The 19,419-nt window shown below is 37.8% G+C and overlaps 1 protein-coding gene across 1 annotated transcript; it reads right to left on the minus strand.

Moving 5' to 3' along the window:
* Positions 1–1,503: 1,503 nt before the first annotated feature.
* LOC308695155 (transmembrane protein 53) lies at positions 1,504–11,285 on the minus strand. The gene is made up of 4 exons (XM_081373154.1): positions 11,013–11,285; positions 10,807–10,901; positions 4,505–4,995; positions 1,504–2,729 (listed from the first exon to the last, which is right to left on the minus strand). The coding sequence occupies exons 3-4, from the start codon at positions 4,980–4,982 to the stop codon at positions 2,362–2,364; spliced, it is 846 nt and encodes a 281-aa protein (XP_081229280.1). The 5' UTR covers positions 4,983–4,995; positions 10,807–10,901; positions 11,013–11,285; the 3' UTR covers positions 1,504–2,361.
* Between the last annotated feature and the right edge of the window lie 8,134 nt (positions 11,286–19,419).

The raw sequence follows: 19,419 nt of genomic DNA on the forward strand, positions 1-19,419 counted from the left end.
GTTATCAAATTTTTATTGTTTTAACATCGTTTAAACATGACATATCGAAGACAAACAATCAGCAATTACCCCAGTATGAAAAAAAAAAAAAAAAAAAAGATACAAATAAAAATAAGTAAATCAATAATTAAGATTAAAAAAATATTAAAAATAAATATATATAGGGCACTATATCAGTGGGATAACAAAGATACAGAAAAATTATATATAATGAATAAATAATAAACAAACATACAGAATATACTTCAAAATATACACAAATAAATATAAGTACTACAGATTATTAGAATTGTTAGAAAATATCCATAAAAAAAAAATAAAAAAAAATAAAAAAAAAAAATAAAAAGGGTAGAATAGAAGAATAGAGCTGAAAGAAATCTACGACAGTTGAAATTTATGATTAATAACAAGGGAAAAATAAATTAACCAGATGAACAAGAACAATAAAAATAAAATGACCATAAAACCAGAGCGAGAGAGAGGGGAAGGGGGTATTAATTCAACTCAGCAAACCCTTGAGTTTTTCCAATATTTGGGCCCAGAGTCTAATGGTGTCCTCTCTTGCGCCATGAATGCGTGCAGTGGACAATTCGAGATACACCACATCTATAAATGTGAGAACCCAATACTGCTTATTAAGAGAATGTGGAGGTTTCCATCTCGTTGCTACTATTTTCTTAGCGGCTGTCAAACCAGCTAAAAACACTCGTTTCTGAGTTTTGTTAAGTTGGATATCAGAAAGATCATCTAAAATAAAAACAGATGGGGACAAAGGGGCCGAAACATTCAATAAAGTGGACAAACTTTCTTTAACCATATTCCAAAAGTAAGCAACCCCAGGGCATTCCCAAATCATGTGAAAAAAAGTACCAATTTCCCCTGTATGGCACAGTGTGCAATTAGGATCAGGTTTAAGCTTCATACTATAGAGTTTACGGGGAGTCATATAAGTCCTATGAATAAAATTAAAATGGATTTGTTGATGATCCGGATTCCTTGAGGCATGCATTACCATCACCCAAACACTGTCCCAGTTAAAACTGGGGGAAAGGTCCGGAATATCTGCCCACCATGAAGAGTCTATTGTCAGAGGAGGATGCATTTTTTCCAGAAAAAAAATTATATAATTTAGAAACCAAACCACTTGTTCGTAAATAAATACTGTTTTCTAACACAAACCTCTCGTTTTGTGTCTTAGGACATCAATGTGTACTTACGATGGGGAATTGTTTAATTTGGATGATGGGGAATTGTTTTAATTTGGACTCTGTGCATGCTCTTTGAGACAGTGACCATAGACCTGCATTATATGACTGACAGACAAGAACGGTTTGACTTAAAAATATCAAAATTGAAACTACTGCGGAAAAAAAGACACCTACATCTTGGATGCCCTTGAGGTAAGCTAAAACATACCAAAATTTAATTTCAAAGTGAACTATCCCTTTAAACAAACATTTTGAGACTTCTACACAAAAAAAAAAAAAAAAAAAAACACATTAATCAGAATGATTGATTTATTTGATTTTAAACAAAAAAGTAAAAACCTTAATTTTGCACTGATAAACAAGGTGAATACAGGTAAGTAGGACATTTTGACATGGACACTGCTTTAAAATATGCCAAATGGCCTGCACACAATATAATTTTAAATAGGTACATATCTCCATTACATTATACAGTGTAAAAGTACAGAAATATATAACACAAAGACCTAAGTGTCCGACTTTACTTGTATTCACCGTATTTTCAGTTTAGGTACCTGAACACAACCTTTATATTATTCACGTGTCTTTGCTAGAAAAACAACAATGCATAGGTTTACCAGGATTGTGTCAAATGGTATATTATACATTTAATTCAGATTTGATATAGCTAGTAGCAAATTTTATAAAGCTAGGTCATTTCTTCATTTGAAAACAAATAATTAGTCAAAGAAAACTGAAAGAGCAGGCCGTTTCCCTTTGAAGCAAACAGATCAATGGTCCAAGATGGACAGTCTTGTATTCAAATGAACATACCATAGATGTTAAAAGTGAAGTCAAGTTGTCACATAAGCTCTTAAACCTTTTACTGTTTATCTCAAATATCTACAGCAAAATAATTCTATACAGTTGTGTTCAAGATAGTCATTGAGGTCCGAAGTACAGGAGTTTCACATTGTATTGCAACAAACCAAATCGGTCACATATCAATAGACTGTATGTAGTATTACACATCCTCAACACGCTAGTGGTATGGTCACATAAATATTTCAACAGACTAAAGAGGTTTGAGAAACAATCAAATTTTGCGACCTAGAACAGTCAAACCAGGCACTTCAGGCAATTTCTAATGTTTGATGAGACAGGTGATGGCCGTTCAGAGTTTACATTTGGCCTTTAGAGGCACCATGTTGAGAGACATCACAAAGTTCTCTAGGGTGGCCAGGTATTCCTGAGGATGTGTGCGCAGATGACCTGCATGAATAGACTCTTTCCACTTCTTGATCCCGACAGATAGGCCTCGATTCCTCCATAACTCCACCATCTTCTCCAAGTTCTTGTAATCGCACATTGCGTCGTTCTCAGAGTAAAAGAAAAGAGAAGGTGCCATCACAGGATTGTTCCAGAAAATGCTGATCGCCGAGTTTAAGTAGTCAACCGTCTGGTGTTTAAAGACACGGAAGTACAGAAGGCCAGCCGTTCTCACAAGACCCTCCATACGGGGAAATATGGTTTTACCCAGACCTGGAAAACAAACAACAAACCCAAAATAATCAAAGCAAAAGATTTCAGGGACAGCTAATTCTAGCTCATCAGGATAAATTTCTTTCTGAAGTTTTTAGGCCTTGTGTAGTTTGAATACTTGAGGCGTTTGAAAAGAAATTTGATGTTTGAAAGCTACAAGGTTGCAACTTGCTATGTGGTAGGCAGATAAATATACAGACACAGACATACAAATACTGTTCAAAAGTTTGGGGTCACTCACATTAAATTGATCAAAAGTGACAGTAAAGACATTTATTTTCTTCAAAAAGATTTCTATTTCAAATAAATGCTGTTCTCTCTACTCATAGAATCCTGAAAAAAAAACATTTATCACCATTTCCACAGCAAAACGTTTTTTTCAACATTGATAATGGTAATAAATGTTTCTTGAGCAGCAAATCAGAATGATTTCTGAAGGATCATGTGACACTGAAGACTGGAGTAATGCTTTATCATTACAGAAATAAATTACATTTTATATCATAATAAAACATTTATTTTAAATTGTAAGAATTTTTCACAATATTACTGTTTTTTTTTTTGCCTTGGTGAGTATAAGAGGCTTCTTTCAAAAACAAAAAAAAAATCGTACCAACTTTACATTTTTAAAAAGTACCGTTAATCTCTAGATTGAGTCATAATGTTTAAAGGTTTTTACAAGCAATAGTGTTATGCACTGCAATTTACATAAACAATTATGTACATTGTATTTTATTTTTGATGAGGTAGTACCAAACTTTTATTTTACAAGCATGATATTTCTACATCCTAACTTTAGGGATATGTAAAGTTTTATTTATATGAGAAGGTATATTGCTTTTAATCAAGTTTGAAATCAAACCTGACAATAAAACATGATACTGTCTGAGTAATCATGTAACCTATAATTATTAGCAGAGGCTGACTGATTTATATAGTCCATGACCCCATATTTGGTCATAGTGCCAACTTTAAGTCTCCAGTATGTTCACCATCTGTTATGGGAGTTGCTCTACAGGAACAACACTCCTACACAGACGTATTAAATCACAAACACATTTACAGTGTGACTTTACTACTAGGGCCGGACGGTGTGATTTTATAGAGAATTCACTGTATTGTTGTCGTAGATACCCTGTTTTAGTTTATTGTTGGTTAGATATTAATACTTTTATTATAACTAACAGTTATAATGTTAAGAAAGATTTCTATTTCAAATAAATGCTGTTATTTTGAACTTTCAATTCATAAATAGAATAAGCAGCACAACTTTTTTTAACTGATAAGAAATATCTAACGCAAATCAGCTTATTCGAATGCAGCATTAGAATGATTTTTGAAGGATCATGTGACACTGAAGACTGGAGTAATGATGCTGGAAATTCAGCTTTACAATCACAGGAATAAATTACATTTTAAAATTAATTAAAATAGAAAATAGTTATTTTAAATTGTAATACATTTGTAATATTGTAGTAGATACAATGAATGTATGTAGCTATTATGTCATTTTATTACACATGAAAAAAAAAAAAGGGGTAATGTGAAAATGCAGATCAGGACGTAAGCCAAAACTTTGTTTGTACAACTGTAGAGTTTGAATGTTTAACATTACCACTTGAATTTACAGCACAAATAATATAAAATATACATAATATAAAAATAGTCATAACATGATGCAAGATTCTGATCATACCATCCACCCCAAAGTGTTAGCAGTGCAGACTGAAAGGATTATATATGAACATACTTAACATTGCAATCTCTGTACTTACCAGTGGCCATATGGTCCAGTGATCCCATGACCAGGCTGTCGTAGATATGACCCCTGATCCTGTTTGTCAGGCCCTGATAACGCTGGGTATCTTTGGCCACATGAACAAGCACCTGAGTAAACGTATATCCCCCTATGGAGAAAGCATGGACCAGTAGGGGGCGCTGTGAGAAGCGCTCGCTTTCTAATAGTTCCAGCACACGGCCACCGTACTCCAACCCCCAACGGGGCCACAAGAACTCTCTCACTTCGCTTTCCACTACGAGCACATCAAAGCCTGTGCGAAAGTAAATCTCACAGTACTTGGCAATGGCTTGCGGTCTGGAGCCCAGCCACGGCAGTAACAGCAATATAGGTTTAGGGGGACCAGGTGAAAAGCTAGCCGTAGGAGTCCCATCGACGTCACTGGCGAAGAAGGTGATGCGTTTACTGATCTTGTGCGCAGTGACCCCAGCCATGGGGATTGCTCTGGAACGCATGACAGCAGGTGAGCTAAAGAAAGAGCACAGTGGAAACAACAGCAGTTAATTTTTACAAAACTTCACAGCTGGCTTCAACTTACTCACGTGTCCTCGGCCGCCACAGAAATCCACCCAAAGACACCTGAATTCTAGAAATCTGCCGCTTCAGGAAAAATCTAATCTTCTGGATGAACGACATGCTGTATTGCCTGAATCCTTGCATTTGTCTGAATCGGTTAAAACAGTGCGTTTCAAAGCCCTGCTCCTCTTAAACTGCGCATTTTTATATCTTCATATCTGACAGACCCATTTCAGGCCATGGTGAAGAAACCCTCTCTCCTGTGAGACTGCAATCCTCAATTTATGAAATGCTAAATATTTAAGTGTTGCACCATTAGACTTGATCAAGTTCAAATGTAACCCTGCACATAAAATTAAAGGTGAAGTATGTAAGATTTTTATGTTAAAATACATTGCCCAGAATGCCCAGAATGGTAGCAAACTTATACAGTAGTACAAATAGGTTCTATACTCATAAAACGAGGCATTGGAAAGTTTGTAAGTACAGTACATCAGGAGTTTATTTAAATAACACTTGCCTGATGGCTCATGCTACTGCTAACCCGGACGTCGAGGTCACTTCCATGATTTGGGAAAAGATGTTGGAGTGTTAATATATATTTATTAATATAATTTTTGTTAATATAACAGATGTATAAGAATTTCTATCCTATCTAAAAAAAATCTCACATCATAGCAGACATACAGTAAACGTGTAGCAATGGGGCCTCCAGCAGTAGGATTGAGAGAAAGTCTTTTGAGAAATGTGATCAAGGGTCAAAGAACAAACACAGATGTGGATTCTGATGCACGTCAAAACAAACATGTGTTTGTTCCATGATACAAGCTGACATTGACCTTTCAACACATGCTCTCACAAGGCTTAATCTAGCTACTTATAGCTATTGACGCCTTTCATTCCACCTGAAATGACATGATGCTTCATTAACATGTCTGTATCTATAGCATTGTGTCTATACAGTGCTGATTCTGTCATTTTCGGTGCACTGAATAATATGATCAAATTTTCAATTGATCCTTAAACTTGACAGTACAGAAAGAGCCATCCTGTACCAAAAATTAATTAAAAAATTATTCAAACTTTGCATTTCATCATCTCTGTGTCAAATTGAACAAGACCGAGAGACGCGAGAAATGGGCTGAAGGTTCATAGGACTTTGCTATGAATTCATCTGTATTGTCCAATATGTCAAGTTAATGGTTCCATTAAACAAAAATTGGTACAGTACAAAATGTTAAAAATGGACAGTGGCCGAGAGAGCTCAACGTGCAGCAACTGAAGAAAACACATGCAAATAGAAAAAAACACCCGCAAATTAAGAAAACATCTTCATCAGTTTCACAACACACGTGTGCTCCAAACGTTTGGAACGCACTTGATGAAGTGAGCAACGAAACGACAACGTAATTTCCTTATTATTTTCACCTGGGATGTTCCCATGACAACGCAGCATGGTGTCCATCAGCTGAACAATTGTTCTTACGACAGAAATATAATGCTGTTAACATAACGGTTGCAAATATACAGTGAGGAAAATAAGTATTTGAACACCCTGCTATTTTGCAAGTTCTCCCACTTGGAAATCATGGAGGGGTCTGAAATTGTCATCGTAGGTGCATGTCCACTGTGAGAGACATAATCAAAAAAAAAAAAATCCAGAAATCACAATATATGATTTTTTAACTATTTATTTGTATGATACAGCTGCAAATAAGTATTTGAACACCTGTCTATCAGCTAGAATTCTGACCCTCAAAGACCTGTTAGTCTGCCTTTAAAATGTCCACCTCCACTCCATTTATTATCCTAAATTAGATGCACCTGTTTGAGGTCGTTAGCTGCATAAAGACACCTGTCCACACCATACAATCAGTAAGAATCCAACTACTAACATGGCCAAGACCAAAGAGCTGTCCAAAGACACTAGAGACAAAATTGTACACCTCCACAAGGCTGGAAAGGGCTACGGGGAAATTGCCAAGCAGCTTGGTGAAAAAAGGTCCACTGTTGGACCAATCATTAGAAAATGGAAGAAGCTAAACATGACTGTCAATCTCCCTCGGACTGGGGCTCCATGCAAGATCTCACCTCGTGGGGTCTCAATGATCCTAAGAAAGGTGAGAAATCAGCCCAGAACTACACGGGAGGAGCTGGTCAATGACCTGAAAAGAGCTGGGACCACCGTTTCCAAGGTTACTGTTGGTAATACACTAAGATGTCATGGTTTGAAATCATGCATGGCACGGAAGGTTCCCCTGCTTAAACCAGCACATGTCAAGGCCCGTCTTAAGTTTGCCAATGACCATTTGGATGATCCAGAGGAGTCATGGGAGAAAGTCATGTGGTCAGATGAGACCAAAATAGAACTTTTTGGTCATAATTCCACTAAACGTGTTTGGCGGAAGAAGAATGATGAGTACCATCCCAAGAACACCATCCCTACTGTGAAGCATGGGGGTGGTAGCATCATGCTTTGGGGGTGTTTTTCTGCACATGGGACAGGGCGACTGCACTGTATTAAGGAGAGGATGACCGGGGCCATGTATTGCGAGATTTTGGGGAACAACCTCCTTCCCTCAGTTAGAGCATTGAAGATGGGTCGAGGCTGGGTCTTCCAACATGACAATGACCCGAAGCACACAGCCAGGATAACCAAGGAGTGGCTCTGTAAGAAGCATATCAAGGTTCTGGCGTGGCCTAGCCAGTCTCCAGACCTAAACCCAATAGAGAATCTTTGGAGGGAGCTCAAACTCCATGTTTCTCAGCGACAGCCCAGAAACCTGACTGATCTAGAGAAGATCTGTGTGGAGGAGTGGGCCAAAATCCCTCCTGCAGTGTGTGCAAACCTGGTGAAAAACTACAGGAAACGTTTGACCTCTGTAATTGCAAACAAAGGCTACTGTACCAAATATTAACATTGATTTTCTCAGGTGTTCAAATACTTATTTGCAGCTGTATCAAACAAATAAATAGTTAAAAAATCATACGTTGTGATTTCTGGATTTTTTTTTTAGATTATGTCTCTCACAGTGGACATGCACCTACGATGACAATTTCAGACCCCTCCATGATTTCTAAGTGGGAGAACTTGCAAAATAGCAGGGTGTTCAAATACTTATTTTCCTCACTGTATATATATATATGTATAAAATTTGTACAGTGTAACTGGCGTTTCTGTATTTGGTTGTGAACTTTTGCAGCGTGTTTCTGTATTTGGTTGAGTTGTGAGTATTTGGAGCACACGTGTGTTGTGAAACTGATGATGTTTTCTTAATTTATGGCTGTTTTTTTCTATTTGCATGCGTTTTCTTCAGTTGCATCGCGTTGAGCTCTCTCGGCCACAGTAAAAATGGGTATTTTCACAGTGCCTTATACTGCGTATAGAGCTGGTAAGTCCCGCCCCTTCCGCTAATCCCCCTGGACCTCTAGGTTGAAAAATCGTCAATGCAAGTGAATGGGAGAAAATAATTATGTTGTCTGTGAATTTTTTAAATAACTTTTCGTGTAAAGAATGCTAGAATTTAGCGGGTAGAAGTTTGATACGGTTAGACTTTGTGTGAGAGCACTTTGTGGACTACAACTCTTCGCTGCTTTCGACGCGTTTGAAACGTCAACACCACTAGCACACGGACACTAGCTCACGGATCCCGCTAAACTTAGCTGTGTCTTTGGTGCACTTTACCGCCTTCTTTCAGGGAGAGGACAAAATCGTTGAGGTTGGTGAAAACCACGGGTAAGTCAACTTTATGGGGTGATGTCACATAGGCGACATGTAGTCTTTCTCGTTATGTCTTTTCCACAACTGCTAGCCGAAGAATCATACCATATACTGTCAAACTCGTAACATGAAAAGTTATTTAAAAAATTCACAGACAACATATGTTCACATTCATGGCACAATTCAAACGGGACCAGAAAATAATTATTTTCTCCCATTCACTTGCATTGACGATTTTTCAACCTAGAGGTCGGTCCACTTGGGGTTTTACGGATGGGCGGGACTTACCAGCTCTATACAGAAGCGGAAGTTACATTATTTCACCATTAGATGGCGGCAAAGACTGTCTTTATGAATGAGTTGGTCAGTAGAGAAGACTTTTATATTGAAAGGACAACTTGTTGAAACTGACAAATGATAGCATGTCAGGGAACAGAAAACCCCTTAACTGTTAAATGGACAATGTATGGCAGCAGACATTCAAACAGATTTTTTTATTACGAAGATAGGACTGACCTGAAGGAAAGTGCTATATCTACTGTAAATGCAGGTGCACTCGCTTACTCAATCTCTCACAATACTCTTCTCTATAAGCTTCAATGAACACTATCATTGAGAACAAACATATGTTTACGTTGCTAAGAGTGGTTGCTAGCGGTGTTGTGTAGTGGTGAATGAATGAATGAATGAATGAATGAATGTGGCATTTATATAGCGCTTCCATAAGTACTACTGTTGATCAGGGGATCTCTGCCTAACCACTACCAGTGATACATAGAACCGTAGGGTGAAGCGGTCATAGCCGTGTTTTATCGTGAATAAAACACAGCCCAATCAGGATAAAGGACTGGAACTTACCGTTTTTATAACAAGAAATAATCTTCCTGTATGTGTATTATGCGGGTGGAAATAAAACGAATAGTCCCTGTTACTAGGTTGGGTCTGCCTTCAAATGTCAATTATTTTGAAGTCTCTTTCATAAAGATGATGGGATATGGTCAAGATGAGGATCATCTATCCCGTTTTGTATCCATGCAAAAAATTTAATTTCCACCCACTAAGAACCAGCCTGGTGCCTGAGCAATCAACAGAAAACTTTTTTTGCATAAACAAATAATTGTCAGAATTTGGTGCATACATAGCCTATTCAAGAAAGTCCAGTGTTCTGATAACATGTAAAACCTTATATGTACTAATACATATCTTACCATGGGGTCAATAACAGTACTAGATGCCCTAAACTCAATATATGTATTAATCAGTATTGAAATAGTCCCTTTGCCAATGTCCTTGAAAATAATCAAGAAAGGCCAACTCGAATTGGCCAGAAGGTGCAATAAATGGCTCACTCTGTCTGCATTATGCCATATGTGGAAAGTGAAACGCTTATGGTCCCAAATCAGCAGATACTGCCTGTTTTATTGTAGCTGCTCATCTTGGTCATTTGACCTTTTGCACATTTCACATGTTGTTGACCGTTAAAACGCGTCGTCACAGTCTGTGAAAAATCCAGTCTATGTGAACTATACTGTGCTCCAAGGTCAAAGTCAACATGTTCGAAACAAAAACCCAGTCTTAAAATAAACCCAGATCATCATCAATCCTGATCATCTACTGCTGTCTGATTATGTTAATGACTTTACTTTATGATGAAGACGCTGCAGAAAATTACATGAAATCATGCTCATTCAAATATGCTAACATAATTAGCCACATTACAGCCCTTTTATTTTTATAAATGTCAAAACACAATTTTAGGAAACCGTTTGGAATATAAGCCTGAACTTATGCTTCACTTTATCCGTACATATCGAGTTACTTTCAGCAGCCTGTGGTAGTTTAAGAGATTGTTAGTAACTTGTTGGCATGACTAACTTAGCTCTCATGTTAGCAACGCAAAACTAAAGGATAAAACCAAAACAAATCTGCGGTTTTTCACTTATATAAACTGTCGCAGCTCTCAGTCTGTGTAAACAGACTTTACGTTTAATGACAGTATCTCAAAACAACGTCAGTAACACAGATGTAAGTGCGTTTCTTACCTGCTGCTGACAGGACTCGAGAGCTGAGGCAGATGCTGGCGTGCACGAGCACCGGCAGTTCGGGGACGCCCTGTTATGAAATCTGTGACAGGCACCTGCAAGCAAAGCAATAAAAATAAAAATAAAAATTGGGACTGTATTTGATACAACTTGTGCATATACGAATATAAATACATATATAAGAGTTATATGAGGGCGTTTTTAACCTGCTGCTAACAGGACACGAGAGCTGGGGCAGATGCTGGCGTGCACGAGCACCAGTTGATCGGTGACGCTCTGCGCGTGAAACTCTGTGGCAGGCGCGTGCAAGCAACGCAAAAAAAATAAAAATAAATAAATAAAAAATAGGGTACTATATTGACTAAACCATGCATATACGAATATAATTACATATATAAGGCTAGTGCACAGCACTCTATGTGCAGTAGTAAGTGACAGTTTTAAATGGGATTAGGTGCCTACTGTAAATGTTCTTCACCACCAACAGGTGGCGTAGGAGACTTTTCCCAGCTGAAAAGATTTGAAAGATCAGGAAGATCCGATTCATTTCTCTGATCCGGTTCTTTGGAATGGTTCATTTTGGTGAACCGACTCAAAAAAAACAACAACTATTTTTTAAACTATTTTTAACCGACGTAATTCTGATATCCCGGCGTCGTGTATACACTGAAACACATTAAACACAATTTTATTGTCAAAGATGTTCTAATCTTTAACAAAATGTTTGACAATATTTGACAAGCACATAGACCTACTTGCACACATGCACACAAAAGACACTAATGCACAGAAACACAATCCGATCAGTTCATTTTTAATCGCATTTTTTAACCCTTGTGCATTGTTAGAAATTACATCCTTTCGTTATGTTTGTGGCTGAAAACAGCCACTACTTTAAACTGCTGTAAAAATGTATCAGATAAATATTTTTTTCAATTTTTTTTGCATTAATCTATTAATCAACCTCAGTCCTGCTCAAAAATACTAAATGTTTAAAAAAAAATCAGGATTTTAACTCTTTAATTGCCAAATTCGTAAATGATGTCACTGATTTGGGGGAAAAAAAAACACAAAATTACTCATTTTCAATATAAAATGTGATTGTGGACTGGATTTTTTTTTACCTTTTATCACAGTCTTGGACATGTCAAAGATTAGAAACAACATTGGTTTTGATGCATTGTTAGTTTTTGTGCAGCATCAGATTTTAACTTTTTCTCCCTCATTTACTGTTCGTGGCTGTTTTTGCCCCATTGACTTCCATTATAACCACATTTTTTGATTGCAAAGCCATGACACCATATAATCATGCATTTTTGATTGTTGGTGGTTTTCCCTGTTGGGAAGAGGTAAAATTTGTAATTTTTACTGTTGATAACCGGGTGGCACCATTAACCCTTTAGATAGGCCTGTGCCAAAAAAAGCTTAGTTTCTGGCTTTTACATTGAGTTATATGGAGTATAACAGCATAATAAAGTGTGTGTGTGTGTGTGTGTGTGTGTGTGTGCGTGTGTGTGTGTGTGTGTGTGTGTGTGTGTGTGTGTGTGTGTGTGTGTGTGTGTGTGTGTGTGTGTGTGTGTGTGTGTGTGTGTGTGAACTCACCTTGATGCGTCTGAGAAAATCAAAATATGCACCTCAGCTCTCAGAACTTCATGGAGTAAACAAAAACAAAGTAAGTGTATTTATGCACCTGCTGCCTTTTGATGGTGAGAAATGCAGACTAAACAAAAACAAAGCAAGTGGATTTAAACGCGTGCATGCAAGCCTGCTGGTCATTTGATGGTGTGAAGCGCTGCAAGCAACATGAGAAAGGGCTTGACTTGTAGTGAAGTTTTAGAGATAATTATGAAGCCTGACCCCTCCAGCGAGCTGCAGGATGTATCGTCTTCTCCCTCTGACACCACAGACTCAGGAGAGTCAGATCCTGATTTGGATGTGGCACCCTCATCATCCTCTCTAGCTTCCACTGAAGGCGAGGAGGATTCGGAGGATCCTGGATCTGGGTGGATTGGGAGAAACGGCGAAGTGTTGTTTTCCACTAACGTGGAGACAACTCTCTTTCTTCAGCCTGCCAGTGGCGTGACTCCAGGGCCGACGCGCTATGCCATCACAAGGCATAGTCATACATGTTTGTATGACTGTACAAACATGTATGTGTTGACGCAAGTCATGCTGACAATGAGGTCAATCATCTCCTCCGTAAAAAACAGATTGAACACGGAATCCATGTTTTGGACCCTTGCGAAGGCATAGCGCGTCGGCCCTGGAGTCACGCCACTGGCAGGCTGAAGAAAGAGAGTTGTCTCCGCGTTGGTGGAAAACCACACTTCGCCGTTTCTCCCAATCCACCCAGATCCAGGATCCTCCGAATCCTCCTCGCCTTCAGTGGAAGCTAGAGAGGATGATGAGGGTGCCACATCCAAATCAGGATCTGACTCTCCTGAGTCTGTGGTGTCAGAGGGAGAAGACGAAACATCCTGCAGCTCGCTGGAGGGGTCAGGCTGCATAATCATCTCTAAAACTTCACTACAAGTCAAGCCCTTTCTCATGTTGCTTGCTGCTCTTCTCACCATCAAATGACCAGCAGGCTTGCATGCACGCGTTTAAATCCACTTGCTTTGTTTTTGTTTAGTCTGCATTTCTCACCATCAAAAGGCAGCAGGTGCATAAATACACTTACTTTGTTTTTGTTTACTCCATGCAGTTCTGAGAGCTGAGGTGCATATTTTGATTTTCTCAGACGCATCAAGGTGAGTACACACACACACACACACACACACACACACACACACACACACACACACACACACACACACACACACACACACACACACACACACACTTTATTATGCTGTTATACTCCATATAACTCCATGTAAAAGCCAGAAACTAAGCTTTTTTTGGCACAGGCCTATCTAAAGGGTTAATGGTGCCACACGGTTATCAACAGTAAAAATTACAAATTTTACCTCTTCCCAACAGGGAAAACCACCAACAATCAAAAATGCATGATTATATGGTGTCATGGCTTTGCAATCAAAAAATGTGGTTATAATGGAAGTCAATGGGGCAAAAACAGCCACGAACAGTAAATGAGGGAGAAAAAGTTAAAATCTGATGCTGCACAAAAACTAACAATGCATCAAAACCAATGTTGTTTCTAATCTTTGACATGTCCAAGACTGTGATAAAAGGTAAAAAAAAATCCAGTCCACAATCACATTTTATATTGAAAATGAGTCATTTTGTGTGTGTTTTTTTCCCAAATCAGTGACATCATTTACAAATTTGGCAATTAAAGAGTTAAAATCCTGAATTTTTTTAAACATTTAGTATTTTTGAGCAGGACTGAGGTTGATTAATAGATTTATGCAAAAAAAAATGAAAAAAATATTTATCTGATAAATTTTTACAGCAGTTTAAAGTAGTGGCTGTTTTCAGCCACAAACATAACGAAAGGGTAGTAAATTTGCCCACAGTGTACTGTTGAGTTTTTGAAAAATTTCAAAGCATTTTCCCAAAATATGTGTCAAAATAAGATTTGTCACCAAAAATCATTCCATTTGCTGAAACACAGAAAAAGTTATGGCCAAATTTAGACTAAAAAATACCCCATAGTGGATGAAAACATCCCCAACAGCACATAAGGGTTAACGAAATATTTGTTCAACTTTCTATTTAATAAAATACATTCATGGTGTTGCTATATGGCACACTTAAGACAACAGTGTCAATTTACCATTAAAAGTAAAATGATTTCAGCAGAAATTACCTGTGTTGTTCTCTTTATATATTGGCCCATTTTAACTGAACAGCTGGCCCATTTTACCTGAATGTTGTGCCTGGCTCAAGAAGGTACCTGCTGATACTCTCATAACTTTAAAACAATTATAGGCTACCTTACATAAAAAAAAATATATATATATATATATATTTAAGAGACCCATGCTAATTCATAAAAATATCATTAGATCTCATCATGCATAGCTTATTTGATGGTGGTATAAGTAATTTACCAAAACATGGCCCATTGTAGCTGACTTCACCGTATGTATACACAAGAGAAGGCTGTTTACTGTCATCATTTCAATTAATTGAAATACGCACGCTGCGGCTGAACTCATCCTATCAAAAGGTGTGTCCAAAACATGTGGAAAGAAATCCCTATCTACAGGTACATTGTATCAAACATATCAAACAATTAGAAATTAACCACAGGAATGAAATCCCTATCATACATGACAGTCACCCTCCTGAAGTGACAGTAGAAGTGTATAAAGTATATTAAGTGATTATGTTGATGGATGAACAGCTATGTTGCTTAATATTTTTGTCAAAACCGTAATTTATCTTTGATGAATAGAAAGTTCAAAAGACAGCATAAAAAGGTAATACATGAAAAAGTTATTTTTTTTACTAGTTGTGTACCTTACATTTTGCACACTTGTGCCTTGTTTTCATTTTCTTTTTTTTTAGGAAAATGTAATTAACAGTGAGGTGTCTTTGTTTGTTGTTTTTTAGAATGACAAATACGGTCAAAGCTTTATTGTTTAGTTTCAATACATTTTACAATAAATTCAGCATTTTTTTTCTGCTTTTTGGACTGACAGGGTTGGGTCTAAAGCTTGGGGTTATTTCTTCATTTGGTTCTTCTGGACCTTCAATTTGTTTGTGCTGAACAGCCTTTTGAAATTACAGTTTTGTCCCTTCATGACAAATCTTTACTTGTTTCTTAACTCTTTCATAGTAGTATCCATTTGAACTGTGCTGTGAATTGTTGCTGCCGTCTTGTTTGCAGAAGCCAGCATTGCTCGGTCCAACCCAACAAGCCCACTTCTCAGCGGCACTGATGCAGATGATTGGTAGGGCAGTAAAAGCATCCTCTAGCCTGGGGGGAACTGGCTATGGGCCATGCTGATGTCATATGTTTGATCAGCTCATCTGGGTCATTGTTCTAAACCAAACCCCCTTTTAGTTCCAGCTCATTTGGTACCTTCCTGTACACACACTATAAGCAAATGCAGTGAGCAATGCTTTCATAGTACGTGTGAATATGTGAAAACAAATGAATATTCCTTTAGAATGAATTTCTAATAAAATGTGTGGATTCAGGGTTGATTATCAATTCAAATTTCCTCTGATGAATTGTGACATACAGCGATTACTTTAATTGTATCACTGGTGTGATTCACCAGATATCATAATGTGTTACTCAGCTGTATTAATCCATCCATTTATATTCCCTGAGCCCTAACTAGTCCTCTCACAACTAGCTTTTTTACGGTACTGCCCCAGTTTGTGTTCTCTCGGGGTCTGTTTTAATAAGGATTGATCTACATCCTGCTCATTCTGTCTGACCACACACACTGGTGCGTCCCAATGGACCATCCATCCTGGATTCACTGAAGGGGAATGGCTTTAAATATGTACTGAGTGTTTATATGCTCTGAATATGGAAGTGAAGTGTTTGCCCAGCTCATTTACCCACATAGATGTGTATGACATCAGGATCAGCCAATGAAAATGTTTAGCCATTATTTAAAAAAAACACACAACTGCTGTCTGAACTTACTAAAATGTGAATTTTACTGTATGAAGTGCCCATCAAAGGTTTGGGGTCAGTAAGATTATTTTAATGTTTTTGAAAGAGGTCTCTTATGCTCACAAAAGCTGCATTTATTTGAACAAAAATACAGTAAAAACAGATATTGCGAAATATTATTGCAGTAAAAATTACAGTTTATACAATAAAAATTAAACACTTTAAAATAACTGTTTTCAGTTTTAATTTTCAAATGTAATGTATTCCTGTGATGCAAAGCATCATTACTCTAGTCTTCAGTGTCACATGATCCTTTCCTCAAGAAATTAATTCTTACTATATTCTTACCATGTTGAAAACCATGTTGTGCTGCTTAATATTTTTGTGGAAACCACAATAGATTTTTTTTTTAACAATTGTTTTCTCATGATTCTTTAATGAATAGAAAATTATAAATGTCTTTACTGTCACTTTTGATAAATTTAATGCATCCTTGCTTAAACTATTAATTTATTTTTTTATTTTATTTTATTTTACTTACTTTCTTTCTTTCTTTCTTTCTTTCTTTCTTTCTTTCAAAAATAAATACAAATATTACTGTCCCAAAACATTTGAATGGCACATATGTACACATTTTAGCTACACTGCCCAGCATGAAGTTAACCTCAGTTATAGGGTCTATCCTTGTTGAAATGTTCAATTTAGACCGTAATGATTTGTCAAATTAGTCCAGGTTGGTTTAGTTCTGATTTTGGTACTGGTCTAGCTTGGTGCAAGCATTAGCCATGTTTGTTTTGTGGGTTAAGCTGGTTGTCCAAGGTTGTCTTGCCAGTTTAAATGATTAAGTAGCCTGGTTGGGTTTTTCTTGGCATAATGCTTTATTTCAATCCACCATGATGAAAAATAGAGTAGCAGCGCTTTTAGCGCTCTGATTTATTGCTGCACATTGATCTCTGACTCTCTCTGTGGGATTCAGAAAATTGCATTCAATATTGTATATTGATTGGCTTAACTGAATTGGGAGGAGAGGCTCATCCTCTTGTATTTACAGCTGTGAATGTACTGTACAATAGCTTATATGTTTCCTATTTAGCAGCATCACTGCAGTATATGACCCACTCTGGTGCTCAGTGATGTAAGAGAAAGGAAGTCAAACACCTAACATGGCTAATCCAGCTCTGGAAACTAGAGATGCAGCTTAACTGAATCAGAAGAGAGGGATCAGACACCTGGAGAGAGAGAGAGAGAGAGAGAGAGAGAGAGAGAGAGAGAGAGAGAGAGAGAGAGAGAGAGAGAGAGAGAGAGAGAGAGAGAGAGAGAGAGAGAGAGAGAGAGAGAGAGAGAGAGAGAGAGAGAGAGAGAGAGAGGAGATGGGATACTAAAAGGGGGTGTGTCAGGCAGCATGTGTCTGTGTCCATGCGAAAAGCAGAGAGATGGGTATGTGTGTGTGTGTGTTAGAGAGAGAGAGAGAGAGAGAGAGAGAGAGAGAGAGAGAGAGAGAGAGAGAGAGAGAGAGAGAGAGAGAGAGAGAGAGAGAGAGAGAGAGAGAGAGAGAGAGAGAGAGAGAGAGCACTAAAACACACAGGCGTGCGCAAGCACAGACAGAATCAAATCTTTCCGCAGCAGGACGACAGGGAGAGAGGGATTACTCCTGTTTAAGACTCTTCATCCATGCGTCCCACGGTGAGCACAATTCTTCAGGCACAGTTAAAGTTTATGTCTATGCATGTATGTGTATGTGAGTTCAGTTGTTCAGTGTGGAAATGTGTCACTGGATGCTGGGCTGAAGAGAAGATGCATTAAACAGTGCTGCACTGGTTGGGAATGTAGACCAGCATCCCCCTCTCTCTCTCTCTCTCTCTCTATTGCTCAGATATTAATGATAAATGCTGCATCCACTCCAGGAGACAGATATAAGAGAAAAGAGTCTGATTAATGAGTTAAAATGCAAAAAGGCAAGAAAAAGAAAAGGTTTGTGTGAGTTAAGCAGCAGAGTGTGCACTGCAGCAGCTGTCAGATCATTTGACATAAATCTAATTTAATTGCTAACTGTTAGTCACAATATACCTGCAACCTTAGTAATGAGGGTTGATTAATATAGAAAGCATTAGTGTGTGTTTGGCTGCCGTCCTCCTCTGCGAGGTACACATTTTTGTATTTTCTTTTCTGAATTGGGTCACATGACTCGAGGGGATCGAGTGATAATCTGATGGTGTGTAAATTCAGAGCTCTGGCTGTAATTTGCCACTCAACACTCAACGTTTAGCTTTGTGTCGCTGTTGGGGGACAAAATATGTTCAGTTCCATGTGAAGATATTTATTTGACATTAGAGATTCACAATATCACATATCAGGACCATAGTGATTATTACTGACAAATGATGTCATACATTTAATAAAAGTTACTGATATAGACTGATAACCATTGTGGATCGCTAATTTCAATAGTATTGGATTTTTATTGGGTATTTGAAAATGTATTGATGTATACTTATTTATAAGTTTTTATTTTATTACTTTATTTTTCAAATAAAGTCTAGATTTTTAACACTGGTGCATGCCTGTTTGAAATCACTTTCTGGTTTAATCAAGTGACCCAGCTGTTTATATCTTGTGAATGTTGTTTTTTTTTTCAGAACTTGCGCAGAATGTAAAAGTCAAATGGAGACAACCCGGTGACTTTGTGAGGTGTAACTTCTTCAGAGGGGTGTCAGCATGACCCCTCACAGTGAAGCTCTACTGCTGCTCTTCAGTTTCTCGCTGTGTGGTAGTCTGTATGCTGTATCTTTAAATAGAAATGAAAAAGCTCGGGCCAGCACTGACCCAGAGCCAGCTAGCAGCTCACTGTGGACGTTCCTACCGAGACAAATGGACACGACTACTCCAACCATCCTCAGTTTATCCCCAAATGCACTACAATCAGAAAAGTCGAGCAGAGAACTTGAGGTGGACCCTATAGTTGAACAAAACCCATATGTCACAATGGAGAATCGTGGTTTATCAAGACTTCCAGCCACAAGAACACCACTATTCAAATATTTGACTTCCCCTAAGACTGAAATTCCTTCAGA

Source organism: Scardinius erythrophthalmus (genome assembly GCF_964197995.2).
Source record: "Scardinius erythrophthalmus genome assembly, chromosome: 8".
Lineage (NCBI taxonomy): Eukaryota > Metazoa > Chordata > Actinopteri > Cypriniformes > Leuciscidae > Scardinius > Scardinius erythrophthalmus.

Excerpts from the sequence above, each read along its gene's own strand:
- LOC308695155 (XM_081373154.1), bottom strand. The coding sequence starts at position 4,982 with ATGCGTTCCAGAGCAATCCCCATGGCTGGGGTCACTGCGCACAAGATC. Across the intron at positions 2,730-4,504 it reads ACTGGACCATATGGCCACTG|GTCTGGGTAAAACCATATTT; the intron begins GTAAGTACAGAG and ends TTTGTTTTCCAG.